This window comes from Cryptomeria japonica, chromosome 11 (assembly GCF_030272615.1).
Source record: "Cryptomeria japonica chromosome 11, Sugi_1.0, whole genome shotgun sequence".
Lineage (NCBI taxonomy): Eukaryota > Viridiplantae > Streptophyta > Pinopsida > Cupressales > Cupressaceae > Cryptomeria > Cryptomeria japonica.
This window is the reverse complement of record NC_081415.1, coordinates 690,617,007-690,639,852: the sequence shown is the minus strand read 5'-3', so window position 1 is coordinate 690,639,852 and position 22,846 is coordinate 690,617,007. Positions and strand designations below refer to the sequence as shown.

General features: G+C 39.1%; 1 protein-coding gene across 1 annotated transcript in view; it reads right to left on the bottom strand.

The window, feature by feature from the left end:
• Positions 1-3,938: 3,938 nt before the first annotated feature.
• LOC131038139 (thioredoxin domain-containing protein 9 homolog) overlaps positions 3,939-22,846 on the bottom strand; it is a 52,532-nt gene continuing 33,624 nt past the window's right edge. Inside the window, exons 4-5 of the mRNA XM_057970469.2 lie at positions 4,610-4,768; positions 3,939-4,455 (exon numbers count right to left, since the gene is read on the bottom strand). Of these exons, the coding sequence (XP_057826452.1) occupies positions 4,267-4,455; positions 4,610-4,768 (348 nt within the window). The 3' untranslated portion in view covers positions 3,939-4,266. The remainder of the gene's footprint in view (positions 4,456-4,609; positions 4,769-22,846) is intronic.

The following is a 22,846-nucleotide window of genomic DNA, read 5'->3' as shown; positions in this document are numbered from 1 at the left end:
AGATTAATTGTTGGTTTTTTCACCTCCAAGAGGGAGGTTTTCCCAAGTTATTTTGTTGTCTTTTGTGTTCCTTGTATTGGTCTTCCTGTTATTGCTATCTATATTTAACAGTCTGATCTAAAATCAACATCTTTCACCCAAGCCTCAATTTCCTTTTAATCCCCTTACTAAGCTCCTTCATATAGTGCCAATTTGGGTCAAATTACCCAACCTCCTACCCCATTTCTAGGAAGACTCGGCAATTCAATTGGGCAATTTATGAAATTTGACTTATTATTTCAAACATTGATCGCACTACCAATGCTCATTTTTTGGTGGGCATTGACACCTCCAAGGCACTTCCTGAGGAAGCCATTTTGATGGTGGAGGATATGCCTTGGACTTAGGTTATTGACTATGAAGATCTTCCCTTCCATTGCAAGCATTCTTTCAGTTTTTGGCACCTTGCTTTTAATTAGCCCTGATCACATTGAAGTAAAGCTAGTTCTACTTCGCAATGATATGACACCCTCTTCAAACACTTGATGATTGATGTTTCTAATTGTTTGGATTCTCTAGATGTTCCTTTTGATTCTCCAATGGTGGGGCATGATGAATCTACTTTAGAGTCTTCTACGGTGGGGCATAATGATTGTGTTTGGATTCTCTAGATGTTCCTCTTGATTCTCCAATGGTGATCTTGCTCAAGCAACTATTATCACCCTTGTTGCTCTTTTGGCTCCTGTTTTGAGCCACATCCATCTTCTAATCTAGTTACTCAATATGCATGTCCATCAACTTTAATTCAACTCCAACCTATGTGGTGATTGTTCAACATTTGTCTACTCCAACCTAGCATTCCTCTATTTTTTATGCACCCTTGGTGGGGGTCTCTATGGGGGAACCCTTGCTTGCTTCTCCTAGTTCTGAGAACTTGAAAAGATAATATTTCCTAAACAATTGTACAAAGGAGGAAGAAAGGTCCTCACAAAATTTGTCTCCCAATCTCATACAAGAATGAAAGGTGTGAAATTGAATAAGAATGGATCTAGAATTGTTTAGGTTGGACCCCTTGGTATTTTAGTTTTTAGGTGTTTGTGCTTAGCAACTTGGGCTACAATTATGGTGTATTCCCTTAAGGGAGATCATTATATTTGTCTCCACCTACAAGCTTGAATTATATTAGGGTTGGGACACAAATTTCCCATTTACCTAATCAAAAACAAAAAAACAATAATAACATTGGGGATATCAAACATGACAAGTATCGAGGACAAATAGGCATACAAGTGAACCTCAAAATAACACAATTTGGTTGTACGATGACTAACCCTAGATTTCAATTGAATATTATGATGAAATAAGGATAACATTAAAAAATCATGAATTAGCAATTATGGATACATCATTGGCTATACATTCACATGATAATGCTCAAAGTTCTAACAAGTAGACAATATCAAAAAATCCCCAAAACAAAGTCATGAAACATATTATTAACCCATGGGACATAACCATAACACTTTTCTCTAAAATAGCAACAAAATTGTCACCTTTATACAACATTTTTGTTCATATACAGAGAAACCACGTGCATCATGACATCATGGAGAATAGTTCCATGTTTAAACAAAGTAAATGCATGGACAATTGAATCCCACAAGCCAACAAAACTAGAGGACAAAACTATGATAGTTATACTACCTTCCACAAACCCAAGTCATGGGTATGATTATGTCCTAGGCAACAACAATTTCATACAATTTCATGGTATCTCTATCTATATTCAAATATCAAGACTTTCCCTGATCTTATGACAAATCATATCAACCAATCAAAAAGGTCAAAGTTGAAATCATTTTAAAATCTAAATAAGCCTTTCATTTATTCTCAACTATTTTATTGATAAGTAGGAGATATTTTCCACAAGTCAAATTGTGATATTGCTATCATGATTCAATTATTTAGTTTTTGAGTCAAACTCGTTGAAACATCTCACATAGGTGAAGCATTGGGCCTTCTCGAGAGGCCACCTATCTCAGTACTACTCCAACTCAAATGCACTTAACCATGAAGTTTCCTCCAAAGTTAAACCCACTTAGCTTGCAACCCCATTTGCAAAACCTTCAACAAGTGTTGTGCCTTATGAACCATCCATTATCGATCCCTTATAGCTCATCAATTGATAGCAATGGGTCAATAAGTTCAACTCAAAACTACACAATAGAATCCTGATAGAAATATCACAATTTAACTTCTTGTGGAAAATATCTCCTACTTATCAATTGATGGGCTATAGGGCCTCTACAATGGATGGTTCATAAGGCACAACACTTGCTAAAATTTTTGCAAATGGGGTTGCAAGCTAAGTGGGCTTAACTTTGGAGGAAACTCCATGGTTGAGTGCACTTGAGTTGAGTAGTACTAGGATTGGTGAGCTCCCAAAAAGGCCCAATGCTTCACCTCTGTAAGCATCACCTAGATGCAATGAGTGCTAAGTGTTCCATTCATGCCCGTTAGAGATGGATTCTTGTGAACAACAACTCATGAAACATGGGTCAATGAGTTTGACTCAAAAACTACACGGTTGAATCCTAATAGCAATATCACAATTTTGACTTGTTGTGAAAAATATCTCCTACTTATCAATTGATGAGTTATAAGGGTTCTATAATGGATGGTTCATAAGGCACAACAATTGCTGAAGGTTTTGCAAATGGGGTTGCAAGCTAAGTGAGCTTAACTTTGGAGGAAACTCCATGGTTAAGCAAACTTGAGTTGGAATAGTACTGGGATGGGTGGCCTCCCGAGAAAGCCCAATAGTGTTCCATTCGTTCTCATGAGAGATGGGTTCTTGTGAACAACTACTCATGAAACATGGGTCAATTAGTTTGACTCAAGAACTACACATCTGAATACTGATAACAATATCACAGCTATTTTGTTTCTCAAATCTCAATCTCAGCTCTATTAGAACTATGTTTATTTTAAAAGCATTTAGACTGTAAATCACATTAATCATGTGTAGTCTGTTTACTTTGCATACAGTATGCTCGATCCCAAAACCAACCTTCCCCTAGCTCAAAATCAAAAAAAGTCATCATAGTATCAATGCATGTGGCATCTCTTTCAAATTATTCCTGTCTAGGCTGTCTTCCAATATCAAGATATTCATTGGTTCACAACCCATAAAATGCTTATTTAGGACCTTCCGAACACTAAAAAAGTAATTGGCTATCTACAAAAAATCTGACTACCCCTTTTAGAACAACAATGTATCGAGTCAATCTTATACACATCATGTGTTTTTCAATGTGAGTCTCATTTGTTGTGGATCACGCTTATCAATTCTACATCATTACAGTTAGATCCCACATATCAAGGGATTACCAATTGACTTAAAAATAAAATAAATGTTACTCTTTGTAACGCTTGGCAAGGACCATTTTACTCTTCTCTAATCAATTTCACTGAACGCCTCCAAGAGCTTCCAAACAGCGAGTGGATTAATAAGCCTTCTTCACTAAATTGGCATGATGCATCTCTTCTTGTGGTAATTAAGGGGAAAATGTTACTTGGAAATTCTCCAACATTGTTTTATCATGTAACTTGTTGCCAAAAAAATTTCCTTTACTCATCCATAGAGGCAGCCATCACGTAAACATCAACATTCAAGAAGGAATTCAATCTTCTACTCTATAAATCATAGAGATAATATTTTAATAAAAGACAATAAAAGTCATGTTGACAAATGCATCTTTCCTTTCGATACCCAAACCCCAAACCCTCCTAATATACTTTGCCCACAACTTTATGCCTTGACATTTCAATTTGGTGACATGGACTCGAACTTTGCCACATCTCAATTTTTCAGAATTAATTGCAGCAGAAGTATTTCAGTCATAATAAACAATGAAACGATTAAGTTTTTAAAATTGGCTTTGATTAGCTGAAAAAGAAGCACTTGAACTTATTAATCCCAATTAATTTGTATGAATGAACATTAAAAAAAAAAATATTGTTTAGAAAGTCTATAAACAAGAGTATATATGATTGTAAAAATAAAGAAATCCTTCTGCTAAGTAGAAAATGTTGCTAAAGGATTCTCCAGCAGAAGAAGATTAGAAGATCGAGAGAAGAAATTGTGTTTTGATTACGTATCAAAACCCTTTCAAATTGCTACTCTATTGCATAACAAATTTGATCCCGAAAAGCAGTTCCAGTCTTCAAAATATAATCATTCAACTACACTAAGCACAAGGCGTTTCATATATTCGGGTAAAATTATCAATCATCTGAATCTGAATCATCTTGGTTACCACCTTGTCGAATGCTCCGTTTGTTAGAAGCAGCTTTGGATCTCCACCTGCCTTCAGATGATTCACCCTCAAATGCAATTATTTTGGATTTACCCAATCTCTCCTCAAGTTCTTCTGTGCTGAACTCATCTGTCCCGCCTAGCTCATTGAAGCCCACCTGACGTTAAGTTAAATAATCGTTAAAATCCAATTATTCAAGAAAGGATGTCTTCAAAAGATCCCCACATCGGATTATTTCACACACTGAAAGCAAACACTAACAAAGAATTCAAAAAAAATTAAATGAAGGCATATGTGCAAGCAAAGAATACCACATAATCGTCAACTTTGGCATTCTTTATCAGTGCCAATGTAGGCAGAACAACTATTTTCAGCCTTTCTGCCAAGAATGGACTCTTCTCTGCCTGAATTTTCACAAAGCGTGTCTCTAGATGTTGTTTGGCTAAGAGACTCAGGTGCTTGTCCATTACCTGCAAACCAGATATGCATTGTAAATTTGATCATTGAATGTCTAGACTCTGGACAACAAAATATTCTCCTTCCAGCCAATCAAAGTTTGCAAAAGCTAGGTGTATCTTTTAAACTCCAACAAAACTCCAGATCACCATTTAGTACATAACTCAACTAATGAATTTGACAATTAAAAATTTTCTTCAATAAGATTCAACAAGTTTTGCGCAAAAATTCCACAAGTTTTGTCACCAAGGTCGATAGGTTGAGAACAAATGGATAGATAGTTCCACACCCTGCTACTGAAAATAAGGTTCACTGCCATAAATGTATTTTAATCCAAGGCAATCTGGGAAACTGAAACATTCAAAGGACTTCAATTGAAGATTATGTAGAGTTTATCTATGAGATCTGAACTTGACAATTGTTACACTTCTCTTGTTGTCAAGAAAAAAGGATATGACTGTACTCTCATATTATCCTGTCTATCAGTTGATATATAAACTAACAATATTGAAATTTTGTTCATAATTATTCACATGTTGCCGATCCTATTCATCAGTTTACTATTCAGGAAACTCTTACATAGACTCCACAAATAGCCTGAGCATTTAACCATTTTAATGATGGTTTTTGCAATGTTCCTGTGCTTGCTCTTGTGTGCAATGAAATGTGACTCCCAAATGTACCAAATTAGCAATAAAACAACCCAAAATCACAAAACAATGAAACGCTCAAGATAGAGCCAAATATATATATATATATATATATCCTCGATGCAACAATTTGCCCAGCGATGTCAGATTTGATGTGTGCTCACAATTTTGGCAGCATAAGGGTGCTCAAAGCTTCAAGATGCATGTAGTTGTTAGATGTGAGAATGAGAGAAAAATGGTTAAGTCTAGTGGTTGAATGAGGGGAGATGGATTGGAGGGTTAGGATTAAATACACGAGATCAATGGTGGAGGTTGGATTGGTCCTCTCAATGTATGAGAGGTTGCCAAGTGGCTAGGAGAGGAGGTGAGGAGAGGTGGTTGGAAAATGGTACCCTTGGAGTATGGGCAAGGTCTTTCCATAAAGGCATTTCTTGTCCCCATACATGGGGAATGAGAATAAAAGAATAAAAAAAATTTAATTCCTTCAAAGGGACAAGAGGGGAAGGACCAATGTGGGTACCCTCCCAAAGTGGGTAGCCTTTGAAGGACAAGAGGGGAAGGACCAATGTGGGTACCCTCCCAAAGTGGGTAGCCTTTAAGGCTGATTGGGCAACTTGGGAAGCCATTTATGGCAAAGGTTGGCCCCCTTCAGAATGTGTCAATGATTAGGGGGAATAATGGGGTGGATTAGAAAGGTGATTAGGATGCAAGTGGGAGAGTAGGAGGATTTGACAATTGGAGAGAGAAAAGGGAGAGAATTAAAAAATTGATTTTAATGCATGTGGAGGAAAAGGGGAATAAATGAATTAAATTAAATAAATGTGGAAATTTATTTAATTTAATAGATGAAGGGCTAAAGGGTGCAGTTGAACAGGTAAATTAATTAAATTAATTCACCTAAAAGGGCAGGCTAGGAGATGGCAGAATAATGCACAATTATTCAAATAATTATGAATTATCTAATTAATAGGATAGCGAGAATGGGAGAATCAGAGGGATAAATTGACCAAATTTAAATGGTCAATTTTTGGTGTCTACAGCTCAACCTGACTTTCAACTGCTGTTTGAGCTTGCAATTCCCTATATGACATAGATGCAGTGCTTTATTTTTTAAATGGTTTTTGCAATGTTATTGTGCTTTCTCTCACTTAATTTCAACTGCTGTTTGAGCTTGCAATGCCCAATATGCCATAGATGCAGTAGTTTAATAAGCTGGGTATTTAATAGCTTGTAATTCCAACTAGAATAAAGAATTTTATTATTATATCCTTCTTGAAGCACTTGAGTTGTGGAGGCGTTGTTTTCTCTTGGTGAAAAGATCAGCCTGGTTACAGATCACCAGCCTCTTCAGGAACATCAACACTTGAATTGGGCATCATATGTTCAGCTGATTCCAGTAGGGATCATTTACAAAGTGGCAAATCTTCTTAGTCATCATTCAAAACTCAAAATGTTGGATACGAGATGTGCAACCTGTGATGAATAGAATAAAATTTCATAGACTAATTTAAATTTTATTCTAATTATTTAATCTTTGCAACAGATCACAGTGACTTGGACCAATCAAACACCTTTCGTTGATTACAGTTTGAGGGATGGGTCGGTGCATTCGGTCACTCAAATTTGTGCTCCTGTTAGCCCCTCAAAAAATTCTGCTAAAGGAGGCCCATTCATTCTTTTTCTTTAATTAAGATGAAACCTTTTAAATTAACAGATGATATAGATTACAATAACCCACGGTAGTGATGAGGGAAGATTACATGGCAAGAATATACAAAATACCCTTTATAACTAGATAACCATAAGCATAGCAAACACTCACAAAGATAAACAGCGTTACTAAAGATAAGAAACTGAGTCATATCTGGAACTGCAGAAATTGAAGAGAAAGTGTTAAAACTCAAAGCTATAAGTTGGGGCGCATAGTTCCCATAGTAGTTTGCTCTTTCAGAAGTCCAGAGGCAGATCCCCTTCCTAGTGTTCACTCTTGGAGGAGTACAAATGTCAGCATTTCAAATCCATTTTCTGTACCCATCTCCTTGATTGCCAAAGTGGGATTGCCACTGATCAGGTGGACCAGTTACATCATTAAGTGAGAAAGATGTGTGATTGACTATCTTTTAGACTTGTTGATCTGCTGGATCTATTGTTGAAACACCAAGAACTCCTTTTCAGATTTTTGAAGCATAAAAACTTGTTGATAGCCTCAGTGAGGTTGTGAACAAACTGATCACAGTGCCTCGGTGTCAATAAACTTTCCTCTTTCATATAAAACTAAGTGATGATGGCACATTGATCCTCTTTAATGCCTTGTAGATCTTGCATCAAGAGGTGGTCATTTTCATGCTTTTGACTGTGTTTCTGCAATATTCAAAATCCCATTAAAAGTGTCATTTATATTAGCAAGCACTAAATAAATGGTAGTTTCTGGGTGAGTAAAAACTTCATTTTCAGAAAGGCTGTGGCTGGTTGGAGTCTTTGGAGGAGAGATGTTTGGGTTCTCACAGATTAATGTTAGGTCCACATCTTTCGGGTACAGGCTGAAAGAGGGCAGTAGCACCACCAACAGTGGTGGGGACATACCTAGCAACACAGATAATCACCAGTTCTGGAAACAAGGTTAGCAAGGCTAGTGATTTTAAGAGCCAGTGTAATTAAAGAGATAAGCCTGTTGGAAACCAGAGTCAAAGCAGACCGTGCAATAGCTTCAGACCTAAACCAGATGGGGAATCATTATTAGTGCTCCGGACAGTAACACCACCAACAGTGGTGGGGACATACCAAACAACACAGATAATCACCAGTTCTGGAAACAAGGTTAGCAAGGTTAGTGATTTTAAGAGCCTGTGTAATTAAAGAGCTAAGCCTGTTGGAAACCAGAGTCAAAGCAGACCGTGCAATAGCTTCAGACCTAAACTTCCCAGATGGGGAATCATTATTAGTGCTCCGGACAGTAGCACCACCAACAGTGGTGGGAACATACCTAGCAACACAGATAATCACCAGTTCTGGAAACAAGGTTAGCAAGGTTAGTGATTTTAAAAGCATGTGTAATTAAAGAGCTAAGCCTGTTGGAAACAAGAGTCAAAGCAGACTGTGCAGTAGCTTCAGACCTAAACTACCCAGATGGGGAATCATTATCGGTGTTCCAACCCTTTGCAAGCAATATTACAAACAGGTACTTTATCACTGTTGTAATCTTCATCTGAAATAACTTTGACTCGTTCGTCATGCTAAAGAGAATGGAGATTTCATCTTTCTAGCGTATGTTTGCAAATGTTTACAAGGGACTGAAAAGACTTGGACAAACACAGAAGGGTAGGTTGTTATTTATAAGTTATAACGTTTTACATGACTTTTAAGACCTTTCATGTTCTTCACCAGGGCTTGCATAAACATTGTCCAAATAAGAGAATTGAAGGTGAAACTTTTCTTTCAAAATTTGCATTTGCAGCAGATTGCAAGATCCATATTTTAATCAAGATGCCTGTGCAAGACATGAAGAATGTCAAAGACATTCCTAGGATGGAGATTGTTCTGTGACGCCATCATTTTGTGCAGAATTTGGAATAAAGGAGTACAGAATCAATGTATGTAGAGGAAAAAACGGACATCAGCATTCCCCTGCTCAACCTTATGAGTCTATGACAGAACTCCATTTAACACAAAGCTTAGAAGGTTGCTGAAAATCTGAAATGGCAGCTCTGGGATGTTTCTGCTCTGTCAAAAGCCACAAACGGCAACCCTTTTAAGTGAAGTTGAAAACCTTTCAGGATGATATGACAGATGTATCTTGATATTTCTGAGAAATCAGTAGAGTGTTACAAAAGCATGGAACGATAACTAAATGTAGAGATTCCAGCACGGGCTTCAGCATTATTTTCTGCTTTGTGGTATGATCAATAACATGCCTTCAATTTGTTTTGGAAACTCAAATATACAAAAGATACCAGTGGCCAGCAAATATTCAAGAGGTTCCCACACAATGAGTTGCTTAGCAGGAGACTTCAGCCACAAAGAGGACTGGAATTGCATAGATGAGTGTGGAAGGGAAAAGGTGAATGAACTATAAACAAAGTTTTCTGGGCTTTTGTACAAAGTCATATGGATAAGAACATGGACTGATTAAATACTTGGCATTCTTTCCATTGGCACAAGGGTGCAACTTTCACTTGGACAGCCTTTAGAAACAATACTTTTAACTTTTGACATCCTAATAGGGCAAAGAGTTGCATTTAGCAAAAGATTTTGGCCACAAAGAGGACTGGAATTGCATAGACATGGGTGCAAGGGAAAAAGGGAATAAACCAATGTTCCACGGGGACACAAATCTCCCTATTAGCAATACACGAGGACTTGGGGGAGCATTCACCCGTCATCCCACAACCTTTGCTCCAAACCAAGGACATTTATGGGATGTCCCCTACTTTGGGGACAGTTTAGGGACTTCCAAGAATCTCCCATGACAAAAAAATGAAAAAAATATTTTTTCAAATCAAATAGTGCTTTCGATCTAAGTATTAGCCCCACCCAAACCCTAAACACTCACAAAAAAAACTTATAAATAGGCATCCAAGCCTCGTTCCAAATCACTCCCAAGTTTTAGAAATAGTGAAAACTTGGTGTTGCAAAAAACAAAGTGATAAAATTGTGGAACTGTCATGCACCATGAAGGTTCATGTGGTTTTGAAGACTTCAATTTTTGCTGCCCCCAGACCCTTCAACAAGCAATGCCCCTCAACCTTGCTGGGAGCTCTACCCCCACACTCTCTTGAGGGATGCTGGCCCTCAATCCCAATAGGAATTCTGCACCCAGACCCCCACAAGGGTGTTGGAATATTTGTCATTGATGTCAATAGCTGAATTGTGCTTATTTATGTATAATGATTGAGTTCCCTGCGTACCTAGTTGATTGAACTCTGTCTACTTGCTTGCTTCAGCTACCTGGGTGCCTGTCTGCTTGAGCTGTGTGCCTACTTGTCTCTTGTCAGCAGCCAAATCAGCTTTGAATATTCCATATGCCATGTCACTTTTGAAAAGTCATTCTTGAATAGTCAAACAAGCTATTGATTTGTAGCATGTTGAATTTTTTTGAGCTTATTGAGAGAGCTGACTTTTCTTTTATGATTGCTTGAGCGGCTCCAGATGACATTTGACCAGGTTCGATGATTTCAAGTTTTATTTTTTGGAGATAGTGAGTTGGTGATGTGTCCTTTTGCTGTCAGAAGGATATTGACTAGAATTTTCTAATGAAAGACTTACGTTTTTTTTATAACCATGAGAATAGAACGTGGTCTTGATTGCCTTGTCAGGGTTGTGCCTGTAGTTTCATAAAATTGCAACCCTAGCAATTTTCGACTACATTAGGGTCCTCACGCATGCGAGTTCGAATCCTCTAGCCTGATCGGAGGCCAGAGATTGCTCAACCTGCAGAAACAGCTCCTTCCTTGGCCTCTGCATCACCCCGTCCGCACTCTGCCCTGGAGAAAGGGGTAGGACAGGGGCGTTGCGCCACTGTCCCCACTTGGACAGGGGCGTGGCGCCCTTGTCCTCCTAGGATAGGGACGTGGCACCCCTATCCCTACCCTATTTTGGGGCAGGATCCTTCCTAGGGTTGCATTGTTGGTTGTGCATCGGGCGGGAAACTCCCCCGATGTCGGCCCGTGACGAAAATCAGATCCACTAACATGTATTTAAGGGGGCATTCGTCCTCTCATTTGCATAAGTTGTATAGGTTGAAGTTGGATAAGATCAAGTTGCATAAGCGATCAAGCATTCAAGCATTCAAGCATTCTTTTCCAGCATTGAGCATTCTCAAGTCTCCCTTCAAGGCTAGGTAATGCATTCAAGTCAAGGATTCAACCATTGAAGAGGAGATTGATTTCAACATTCAATTCCACACAAGCATTTCTATCAACATTGCTACTACAACCTCCGTTGAGGTGATTTACAATTCAGTCTTTCATTTACAGCTACTTGCAAGTACTTTCTTTCATTACTTGGTTAGTTCCTAGGGTTTGACCTAAAGGCAAACCCCCAATCCCAACCCATTTTCGTCTCTTTTCTGTGTGTAGGTTGCAAGTGCGCAACTATACTTTCGGATTCGGGCTTCATTTGCAGAGACGGAAAAACCCTTTTCGTTTTGCGGATTTTTTGAAGGACAGTATACATTCCCGCCACAGTCCGGGCAACTTTTCCTCAAATTCGCAGGGCGACTTCGTCTCGACATATTACTGCTAGATCCAGGTGCACAGCTTCATCCCATATTCCAATCTCAAGTTATAATCAATTCTTTGTCACTTTTGCACTACACAATTCAATCAATTTCCTTTCCATTTCAAACAAGGAAGAGGGAATCAACTTAACATTCCCAATTCATTCAAAATTCAATCTACCATTTTCATGTGGAGAGATTGAATCTAGGGAATTATCCTCTCCTCTTCCTAATGTAGCATGGTGAAAATTGTTTGAAGGGTAATCAATAGCGAAACTCTCATCTCTCTTTCAGGGAAAGGGTAGTTTCCTTCTTGATCTATCATTCACCCTTTTTCCACCATTACAGTGCCTTTGTAGATTTTTTTGGCGGAAGTATCCTTCGTGGAAATTGAGAATAGAACATGGTCTTGATTGCCTTGTCAAGGTCATGCCTTCAAATATAGTCTGGGTGGTTTATATCTGACAGAAAAGTTTACACAAACTGGAGTGGAATTTTTACAAACCCGAATTCAAAAATATCCAATTTTTTTATATACTTAATCTAGGTGTGTAACGGGATTTTTTTTTGTGGTAGTAAAGACCATGGGGTCTATTTGAGTATTAAATTTTTTTTTTAAATTTCGGCTATGTAGGATCCCATTGGAACATATTGAGCTGATCGGTTTTTTTTTAAGTTGTGGGTGTGCATTATGAGACATAAAGATTTTTCATATTGTGCGCGCTAAGTATCCTTTTGTGGTAGTGTCGGAGGCTCTAATCCTTTTTTGGTGATTAGAAATGAATTTGGGTCAGAAGATTTTTTGGCGGAAGTTGTGAATTTTCTTGGGTGCCTTCGTGGCAAATAGAAATAAATTTTCTGGCAGAGCACGACAGTGAAGTTTAAAAAAAATACGTACCAGAACTACATCTTTGGCAGGGATAGTGGAATTTCCTTAAGTGTGTGTGCTGGATCGTGGAGATATGTTTTTTCTTGGCAGTAAGTTGAACATTTTTATTTTTTTTAAATCGTCCTCTTTTGATATGGTGGTATGAGTTTTTGCGGAGGTTGCGCGATACTTCTTTTAGCCAGTTATAAAAATATTATGGTTTTGAGCTGGTAACGATTTCATGTTCTGCGCGTGGTGCCTGTGTGCTCTATATATGTAGAGCTTCAGTTTACAGTGAATTTTTTGCAGAGTGTTGGGACATAATTTTTATATTCTTCCTAACAGTGAGTGACACGTGATTATATATATTTTTGTTGAAGAGCTACAGCTGTTTGTTTTTCAGAGCGAGAACAAGTAGCGAAGGGAACTTTTGGATTCTATTGGAACTGAGTGAACATATCTTTTGTCAGAGTCATTTATGTGATGTTCAAAAATCTATGTGACAGTGTGTTTTGAAAAAAGGGATTCATCTGGAGTTGGTGCTCCTGATTTGCTGTGTGTGAAGTTGGTGCTTCTAAGTCATTTGTTTAGTTTTGAAAGGGTTGATGCCCTTCGTGAGTTGAGTCTCACTTTTGTACTGTTTGGTTGGTGCCCACTTTTGAAAATTATAAGAAACCTTTATGCCGTGGTTTTTCACCCGAAAGAGTTTTCCACGAGAAAATTTTGTGTTGTTGTTTCTGAGCTTTGCTTGCATTTCTACATCTTTGTTTCAGTTTGTTTCAAGAGTTATTAGTTGTTTATCAAAATTGCAATACTGATTCACCCATCCGCCTTCCCCCTCCCCCCCCCCACCCCCCCCAGTATTGCTTGTGTGATCATCAAAGGGATGCTACCTCTCAACCCCACAAGAGCTCAACCCCCAAACCTCCAGCCTGCTGTCATCCCCAAATCTAGGCCCTTGGTCCCCACATACCAAGACTCCATGGAACATAGGATAAACTGGAAACAAAACTTACTGGTTTGTTGTACAAATTGATGAGAATGACAATATGCATCGGTTAAATATTTGGCATCCTTTCCAATGGCCCGTGGGTGCAACTTTCACTTGGATATCCTTTAGAAGAGTTAGAAATGCAATCCGGTTACAAGGGTCTTGAAGAAGAAACGATCATAAATCACCTCTATAGGGACTAGCCAGTTTCTATGAGTTTATGGAACCTTACAGATTTAACCGGACAACTCCAACTTTAGCTCTTTCAAGGACCCCAATTGAAATTGAAAATCTTGGATTCTTTGTGTTCTATGAAACTTGTCCCCAGGATTTACTACATGGAACATTTTGATTGGAAGAAATGGGAGCACCTTTAGGAACAGCCTTGAACCTTAAGATTTAGTGTATGGTAAGATTACATAAAACTTAGTTGAAATCTTTGTGGAAACCATTAAAATGAAAAACAAGAACAGATTCCTTGGCAGGAATAAGAGATCTTCAGGAAGCGGGGAGTTCAAAACATTGCTACCCCTAAAAAAGGGATTGGTTGAGGTACTTTAAAAGGGAAATTACAATGGCAAGTCCTTCCCCCAGGAACCATCAAGCTAAACAATGACAGAGAAGCTAGAGCAAAGGCAAGAGGTTGTTGGCAAGAAACATTGTTCCGGTGAAGATTGATGCTTAGGATTTGTCATTGATGGCAACCCAGTTCAGAAATCATATCCGGTGTACATAGATTTGATTTACCGGAAGTCATATTGTTCATTAGGCATAACTCTGGAAGGTGGAATACAGTAACCGGTAGAGCATGTGTACAATGTGCATATCTTGATTTTGGCTGTATAATTTTGGTTGCGGTGATAGAGGCAGATGATTCGACGTTCGAGGCAAATTACTCCATAATCCTGATATCCGGTGTTGATTCATGAGCGAGATTAAAGGTCCAATATCGGGTAATTCAGGAAGAGCAGAGCAATTTTGGTGTAACATGTGATGTGGAATCTTTGGGTTGATTTCGATGATTGGTTTCGTGTTCAAGGTAATTGGGCCGACTTGTGTGAAGCTTTTTATCATTTTGTTTGGGTCCGCATATAGATTTGTGGACGGATTAAGCCGACTCATTGGTTACACATTTCATGTTGCGTGTTATGCGGTTTTTGGAAGCCGACATGAGAATTGATCTATTTTGTTGATGCGGATATATAAGATCGATTTGGTTGAGCATTTTGGGTGTGTAGAAGTATGTGAGAAGTCTGTATAAGCAAATTTGTGAAGGTTAATGAATGAGATTGAAGATTTTGGTGCTCTGGTATATGATAGAGCAGAAAAACAAAGCAGAGAGACAAAATAGTTGCAGAAGTCCAATTGAGCCTAACCGGAACTGCTCTTTGGCATATGTAGATGCTATTCTTCAGTTCATTCATTATTGTAATCATTTCTGATCACTTGTAAGGCAGTGAGCCTTCCTCTGGGGTTGTAACCCTATTTTGTATTTGAGCAGTGAGCTTTAGATAGTGTGCCTGAATGCAAGTGCATTCCCTTTATGTAATATTATCATACGCTCGGCCATAGTATAATAATATTGTGGGTTCAAATCCCACCGTGGTTTTTCCCTTTTTGGGTTTCCACATAAAAAATCTTGGTGTTATGGTTGTGTGGTTGTGTTGTGACCATTTCACACATCGCCCCATTAAAATGGGGACCCCCTCTTTTTGCTCGGTTTTGCCTGTTTCTCTCTCTCTGCTTTTTTAGGGTTTTGGGTTAGTGAGTCAGTCGTCTGGACTGGGGTTAAGCCTTAGGGTTTCCGTTTTGATGTTTTCAAGCCGGTGTCTAGTCCAAATTTTGAAGATTGTTGAGCTTCCTCTCGTAGGGTGCAATTTTGAAATAAGGTGAATCTGTCAGGAGGTCAAATGAGTTTGTCTAGGTTCAGTCAGATTTTTGAATGCAAGTCCAAATTTTGCCTAAGTGTTGATGATGGAATTGTGAATTTTGTCTAGGTGATTTTTGGCTAATTTTTGAGAATTTTGATAATTGAGCCTGAGCATTGGAAATGGCCTAATTTTGCCTTGTGAAGTGACTGAAGTCTTAAAATCTTGGTATTTTGGCCTATGGAAGTGAAATCGCTCCTGTCCCTCAGCCAGGGACCAGGGCGAAAATGATATTTTATGCATCTTGGTTATTAATTTATTTCATTTGTCTTGTGCAGGGTCGCCAGGAGATGCAATAATTGAAGATTTAGAAGATTTTTGAGACTCAAAATGGCAAATTTTTAAAGTTTAAAGTCAAATCGCTCCTGTCCCTCAGCCAAGGGCCAGGGCGAAATGACTTACTTAGATCATTTTGACCTCATTTTGATCAAATTGAAGCATCAAGGACGCAATGGAAGGTGAAATCAACATGATGGAATGCCAGGATTCAGCCGTTTGCAATGAAAAGTTGAGATTTTGACCTCAAGGACAAAAATCGCTCCTGTCCCTCACTGAAGGACCGGAGCTTGTTTTTTAAAATTCAACTGTCCTTGCAGGACTAAGGCGATTTTTGGATTGGAAGAGGTAAAGGAAGACATCTTTTGTCCATTGAATATAATTTGAAGAAATTTGCAAACGAGGAAACATGCTATGAAGACAAATCGCTCCTGTCCCTCACTGAAGGATCGGAACTTGAAATCTAAAATTGCCTTGTCCTTGAAAGATTTGAACGATTTCGCGATTTGAGAAGAACAAGGGAGGTACATTTTACTCATTGAATATAATTTGATTGTACCTCGAAGGAGAAAGTTGGCCCTAGAAGCAAAATCGCTCCTGTCCCTCTGCCAGGGACCAGGGCAAATTTTGAAAGGTAGCTCCTGTCCCTCTCCAAGGGACCAGAGCGATTCCTCCACAAGACAAGTTTTTTGGCGAAGTGAAAAGAGTTTTTAAGTTTGAGGCAAGTAAAAGGAGGCATAACGAATCTATTGGAGATCATTTGAAGATTACAAGATACCAAATGAAGCCCATATTTGCCTAGGCGCTCCTATCCCTCTCCAAGGGACCAGAGCGATTTCTTCTTAAAACAAATTTCCCACCAAGTTGGAGCAAGTCTCATGTTAAAGATAAGTGAAGGGGAGCATAATGAGTCCGTTGAAGACAAATTTGAAAGTTGGCAAAGCACGAACGAGCTTACAAGTGAAAATTTGCTCCTGTCCTTCAGTCAAGGACCAGGGCGAAATCAAGGCTATCTAATAATCTCCTCCAAGTTTAAACCACTCCAAGCCAAGGTACAAGGTGGCAATGATGTTTGAAACGCCTCAAAGAAGAACAAAGTTGCAAGGACCATGAAAATTGATCAAATTATCCAAGTTCGCTCCTGTCCCTCACTAAGGGACCAGAGCGAAATAGTCAAATATGCTTAAAACTTTGAAGGCCACTTTCGTTTCAAACGTTCAAGAAGGAATAAAGGGCACCATTTTACGCCTTGAAGACAATTTGATATCAATATGATAGAGGATTTGCACCATAGACTAAAGTTCGCTCCTGTCCTTCAGTCAAGGACCAGGGCGATATTCACTAGACTAGTCATTTCTTTCAAAAAACCACGTCAAGGCGAGGTCGCGCAAGGTCGAAAATGTCTTTGAGAAGATGATAAGCAAGGAACCAAACGTCAAAAAGTGACTAACTTGAGTAAAGAGGCAAGTTCGCTCCTGTCCTTCAGTCAAGGACCAGGGCGATATTCATAAAATCAATCATTTTTCTTCCTAGATCACATCAAAGCAAGGTTACACAAGATCCGAAATGTCATTTGAAAGGTGATGAACAAGGAGTTAAGGTTAAAAGATGACAAATTTGAGCTAGAATTCAAAGTTCGCTCTTGTCCCTCACCAAGGGACCAGGGCGATATTCACTTGAATATCAAATTCGCCTTGCAAGGGACAAGTTAAGTATGCGTAGAATGAATGGATGAAGTTATTTCTTGCCTTGTGACGTAAGTTGGCAATTAAAACGATCAAGGATCAAGGAGAAAAGCAAAGTTCGCTCCTGTCCCTCACCAAGGGACCAGGGCGAAAATGGTCTAGGAGGCATTCGTTTCAAAACATTGAATCAATCAAGCTCAAGGTTCCTATTTAAAATGCCAGTTTCAACGTAGAGGAAGTGGTTTTGAACGAGAAATTCAAGAGCAAAATGCTAGATCGCTCCTGTCCCTCTCCCAGGGACCAGAGCGATATGGTTTGTATCCTTTACATCTCTCACGTGCTTAGGCGCCAATAAATTTTGAATTGCATTAAATGCTAAATTTCGATAAACCTTGATATTTTTAATTAAAATTGGCATTTAATGGGTGCGCACAAGGCATTTAATAATTAATTTTGCCTTTTAAAAATCGAAGCTATTAATTACAAGGCATTTAATTAATTAATTATTAAATTAAATAAATAAAATTGAAGCGCTTGGGTTTTATTTTCTATATTTTACAAAGTAGGCCTCCATTTTTATTTAAAATTTATTTATTATTTGCTTATTTTCAAAAGTCGGCCTATGGGGGATTGAAGAGGTAAGCGCTCATATAAAGGGGGTATGATATCTCATTTCAAATCATCATTCAATCATTGTTGCATGCGATTTTGGAGAGCAATAGGAGAAAGTGCGAAATATCATCAAGAAAGGAGTGCGAATTTTGTTGCAAGTGGAGCGAATTCTCTATCATCACGTTGGAGACCCCAAGGGTGGTGGAATTGACAAGAAAGGCGCCTTTGCTAAAGGAGGATCACGTTGAAGATTTCAAATTTCGTTTTTGCCTAGGCGAATTTCATATTTTTGCATCTTTTTAGAGTTAGCTCTCAAGTGAGGTATGGCGAAGTTTTCTTTTGTCTAAATTTTGAATTTTGATCGTCATAGTCTTAATCTAAATTTTGAATTTTGAAATTTTGAATTTCCAGTAGCTCAATCGTATTTAGGAAATGATAACTCGAGGACTTATCATGAAGTTTCCTAAATTCAATCTTTAATCTAATTTATGTTTATACATTGCAAAATCTATTTCTTATTATGAAATGTTGTGAAGGTGTCACGATGGCGACCCCGAAGGCAGGAGCATCCACCAATCGTCCAGCTCTCATGAAGGAAGATCAGAAGAACGAAGAATTGGAGACCAAGATCATGTCGAAGTGGAGCAACATTGGAGATACCAACTTGGGAAACTTCAGTACGAAGAAGTTTCGAGAGGTCCCTTACATTGGCAAGCCATCACCTGTCGCAAGGAGAATAATTGAAAGTGGCATTATCAAGGCGGCCGGCTTCCCTCCAGCAATCCAGTGCCATGAGTTGATGATCGAGTGTGCTCGCCATTATGATCCACAGTCCAAATCGATAGTGTCCAAGGAAGGAGACACTTTTGCTTATCTTTCAGAGGAGGCTATAAGTGAAGCTCTTCGCTTGCCAGAACATAAAGATATGATTTATAAAAGCATAGAAGGAGCCAGGTCCATGTACGAAGATGATCCAGACACTTGCCTAAGCATCATCAATAAGAATTGGTTACTCAAGAGTTGTCCTCGCCTGAGCAAGATTCCAAACACACCACATAGGATCGACTTGCAGGAGGAGTACAGAGATTTGATAACATTACTCAACCGAGTTACAGGGGCTCCTCAAGCCTTCTATTTTGAGAAGTGGATGTTCTACTTCATCCAAGTGATAGTTCAGGGAAAAGGAACAATCCATTGGGCTAGAATGATTAGCCATTGCTTGGACGTACAGTTAAGGAGATTGAAGGCTACCAAGTCTTTCCACATGAGTTCATACATCATATATGCCTTGATCAGGAGCTTTGAGTATGCAGGACTGCCTCACAGAGGAGTGATTGGAAGAGGACCCGGCGAAGTCAGAGTTTGTGATTCCTATGTTCACTTGCATCATCCGCCAGGAAGTAACTACAAGTTAGTCAATGATACCTTCACGATGAACATCACCAGGACATTGCAAGGCGGGATTCACAATCGGCTATCTCAGGATGCACAAGAGCTTGTAAAGAGGTACGGTGCTTGGTTCATCCAATTTCAGAAGTTTACATATATTAGAGTTCAGGGATGTCCTTCACCTCCCTATATGTTGCCGAGATATCCGACAGACAGAATTGTGTCACTTGAGGTAACAAGACAGTTGGCAACTTATGTGAAAGCATTCAGACACAGACATGGAAATGGAGTTCCTGTGCCTATCATATTAGGGAATTCAGTTGAGGTATGTCCTAATGCTCTAGCCATGGATGATGCAGAGAAAGAGTTAGCTTTATATTCATTTTCATTCTTTGCCTTGAGAGAGAGCTTTGATCCATATGGGTATATAGAGGAGACAGTCGGAAGAAAATATAAGCATGAGTTTCAGATAGAAGACTTTGTGATGAATCTCTTGGATGACCTTGAAGTGAAAAGAAAGATGCATTCTAGATTGCCTTTAGACTTCATCAGGAAATGCAAGATTTACAGAGTGGCCGACCAAGCTCTGGATAGTGGTAGACATCTCCAATCATCTTATGATCGAGAAAGCAAATCAGTGAGGCTTGATTGGAATGAACCCGAGGTTGTGGATCTAGATGCTTTGATGGCTCCAGTCTTGTCTTGTACTCGCAGATGGGTTGATGTGCAACATCAGAAGTTGAGAGAGCAAGGCATATCTATGGCTTTCACTTTGGAAGAAAGACCAGTTGAAGGAGGAGCAAGTGTAAGTGAGGGTAATCCTAATCCCAGAAATGCAAGCGAAGGCAACCTTCGAAGTGTAAGTGAGGGCAATCCCCATCCAAGAGGCTCGAAGAGGAAAGAGAGACCTGAGAAAAGAGAATCTTCCAAGAAGAAGCAAGAGGCCAACCGAGATCGTTCATCCGGCACATCTTCTCGACCTGAGAAGAGGACACTTGAGATAGAGGAGTCTATGGAATCAATGGTACAGAACGATAAAGAAGGACAGGTACCTCGAAGGTCACCAAGTGGGTCTCTCCAAGCTAATGAGCTAGATGAAGATAAGGAAGATAATGAAGTAACATCTCCTCTCAGAGAAGAAGAAACATTGCCTAATGAGATACAAGTTAGAGAAACAAGATCTGCCATTCCAGATTGGTTAAAAGAAAGACTAACAAGGGTGATTGTGATCGAGGACGAAGACAGTGTGATTGATTTAGAGAGCCTTGTTGGAAATTCTCAAAAGATGACAGAGAAGAGGAAGGCTACTAAGATGTCCAAGATGATCAGAGATGAGACAGGATCCAGGAAATTGCAGATAGCTACACCGGCAGTAGACAAGTATGAAGGTGAGATCCTCGCAGAGGAATATGATGTAGAGACATTTGAGCTTGGTCCACTCTCAGCCGAACAGACGTTGGATGATGCCACTGATTCATTTGAGGCACTTAAGGACAAGCTTAGAGAAGAAATGGAGAAGAATAGGAAGCTTGAGCGAGAGGTCAGTGCTTGGAGAGGCTACTTTAGCCATCTCAATCAGCCTTTGAGACGTCAGGATCCAGCAGTATCTCCTGCACAGGCACTTCCCCTTGAATCAGTTGGCGAGGCAGAGAGAGTCAGGAGTTTGGTTCAGCTTATGAGCTCGTGGATTGACAAATCCCATACAGTTGCTATTGAGTTTGCAACAAGGATGATGCAGACCATTCATCGAGCTATTCAAGTTCTTGAGGTCATCCACAGCTTGATGATAACGGTAGCTGCCTTTGCTCATACTAAAGATGTTATCATTCCCGTCTTGCAAGTAATCAGACAAACATCAAGGAAGGTCCTAGTGCAAGAAAAGATAATGGATGGAGGGCCTCATAGTTTACTTCAGTGGTCGACTTTACTCTAGATGAAGGAAGTTCTCTTCGAGGACATCAGTACTAGATGCAATCATGTTGAGGAGGTTATCCACCCGATCCAGGACAGAGTGTTTGAGGTACTACGTACTATTCTTGGCAGGAGGATCGAAGTTGAGACAGATGTGGATTTGCAGGAATTGGAAGATAGAGTCAAGGTCATCTTTTGCAAAGATGAGAATGTTATTACAAATGAGCAACGAGATCATATGTTTGCCACCATGCTCCTGATTGAGAAGATCAAAGAACTTGAACCTGAATGGGACGCTGCTCTTCTCAAGGCTTTCGATCAGGTCATCCACTTGGAGGAACGAATGAAGAATCTTCCCCAGATTCCAATTGCTGAGATCGAGGGAATCGTGTCTAGATTCATTGCATATGCTAAAAAGGAGCATTGGAAAGGGAATATGATTCTAGATGAAAGGTTGTTATAGATGATGTGGCACCTTAATTGTCATTGGTCTATGTCTCCTAGATTTTTGTGCCAAATTTAATATTTGGCTATGCATTTAATGTTGTGCAATAAAAGGGGAACTTTTGTAATAAAACCCTAATTAGGGTTTAGGTGTCATAATCTTGGCCATTGATCTTCTTTTGATCTGGACCGTTCATTGTAATTGAGGATGCTATATATACCCTCATTTCTTTTCATTTTGTAACTAGAAAACTAAGGATTAAGGAGAAATTAGAGAATTAGAGAGATATTAGAGATTAGCAATTTGATTTGTAGCAAGATTGAGCTTTGAGGAAGGAATTCCAAACAATTGTTGTTCATGATGGCTTTGAGATCAATAGAATATTGAAGTTATGGTGTTTTATTGCAATTCTTATGGTTATCTTCATGGTTGTTCACTTTCTTGAATCATTCTCAATCAAGGTAGTATTTTAGTTTGAAGGATAAAGTGTTGGACTTGATCGTCGGTGAGATTCGCTCTCCAAACCACTAGCTTCTTGCTGATTGTAGGAATGCCTTGCGTGGTCAACTGGATAAACTTGAATCAATTAAACCTTCAATCATTGTTGTATCTTGGATATGTGCCTTTGTGGTAGTGTCTATGATCCTTGATGAATTGAAAAATCATTTGTTACCTTAGAAGATCGCATCAATTTCAATTGAGTTGTTATTTTATGGCAATATTGAAGTTGGTAGAATCTTGCCAAGTCTCGTCCACATTGAGTCATTCTTAGGGTTAGATTAGACTAGATCTCTTGCAAGCCCTACTCTTTTGATCTTTTTTGGAATTCATTAGTATTAGGAAATCTTGTTCCTTCATTTCGGAAACGTAAGGCCCCTTGATGACACAGCAATCACAACGACCACTGGTGCTTATCCACACGTAGAGACCCTACTTAAAAGAACATTGAAGTCACCCTAACTGATCCTTCTTGCGATATCTTCAGCAGTTAGAGATTTTATTCAAGAGAGGATAAGGTACCCTTGGGTATTTTATTCTGTGTATGATTGTGTACAAAATACACGTCAACAGGTTGATTGCTTTATGTTTCTGCACTTTACTTTCATTCTTATGCATCTAGTGG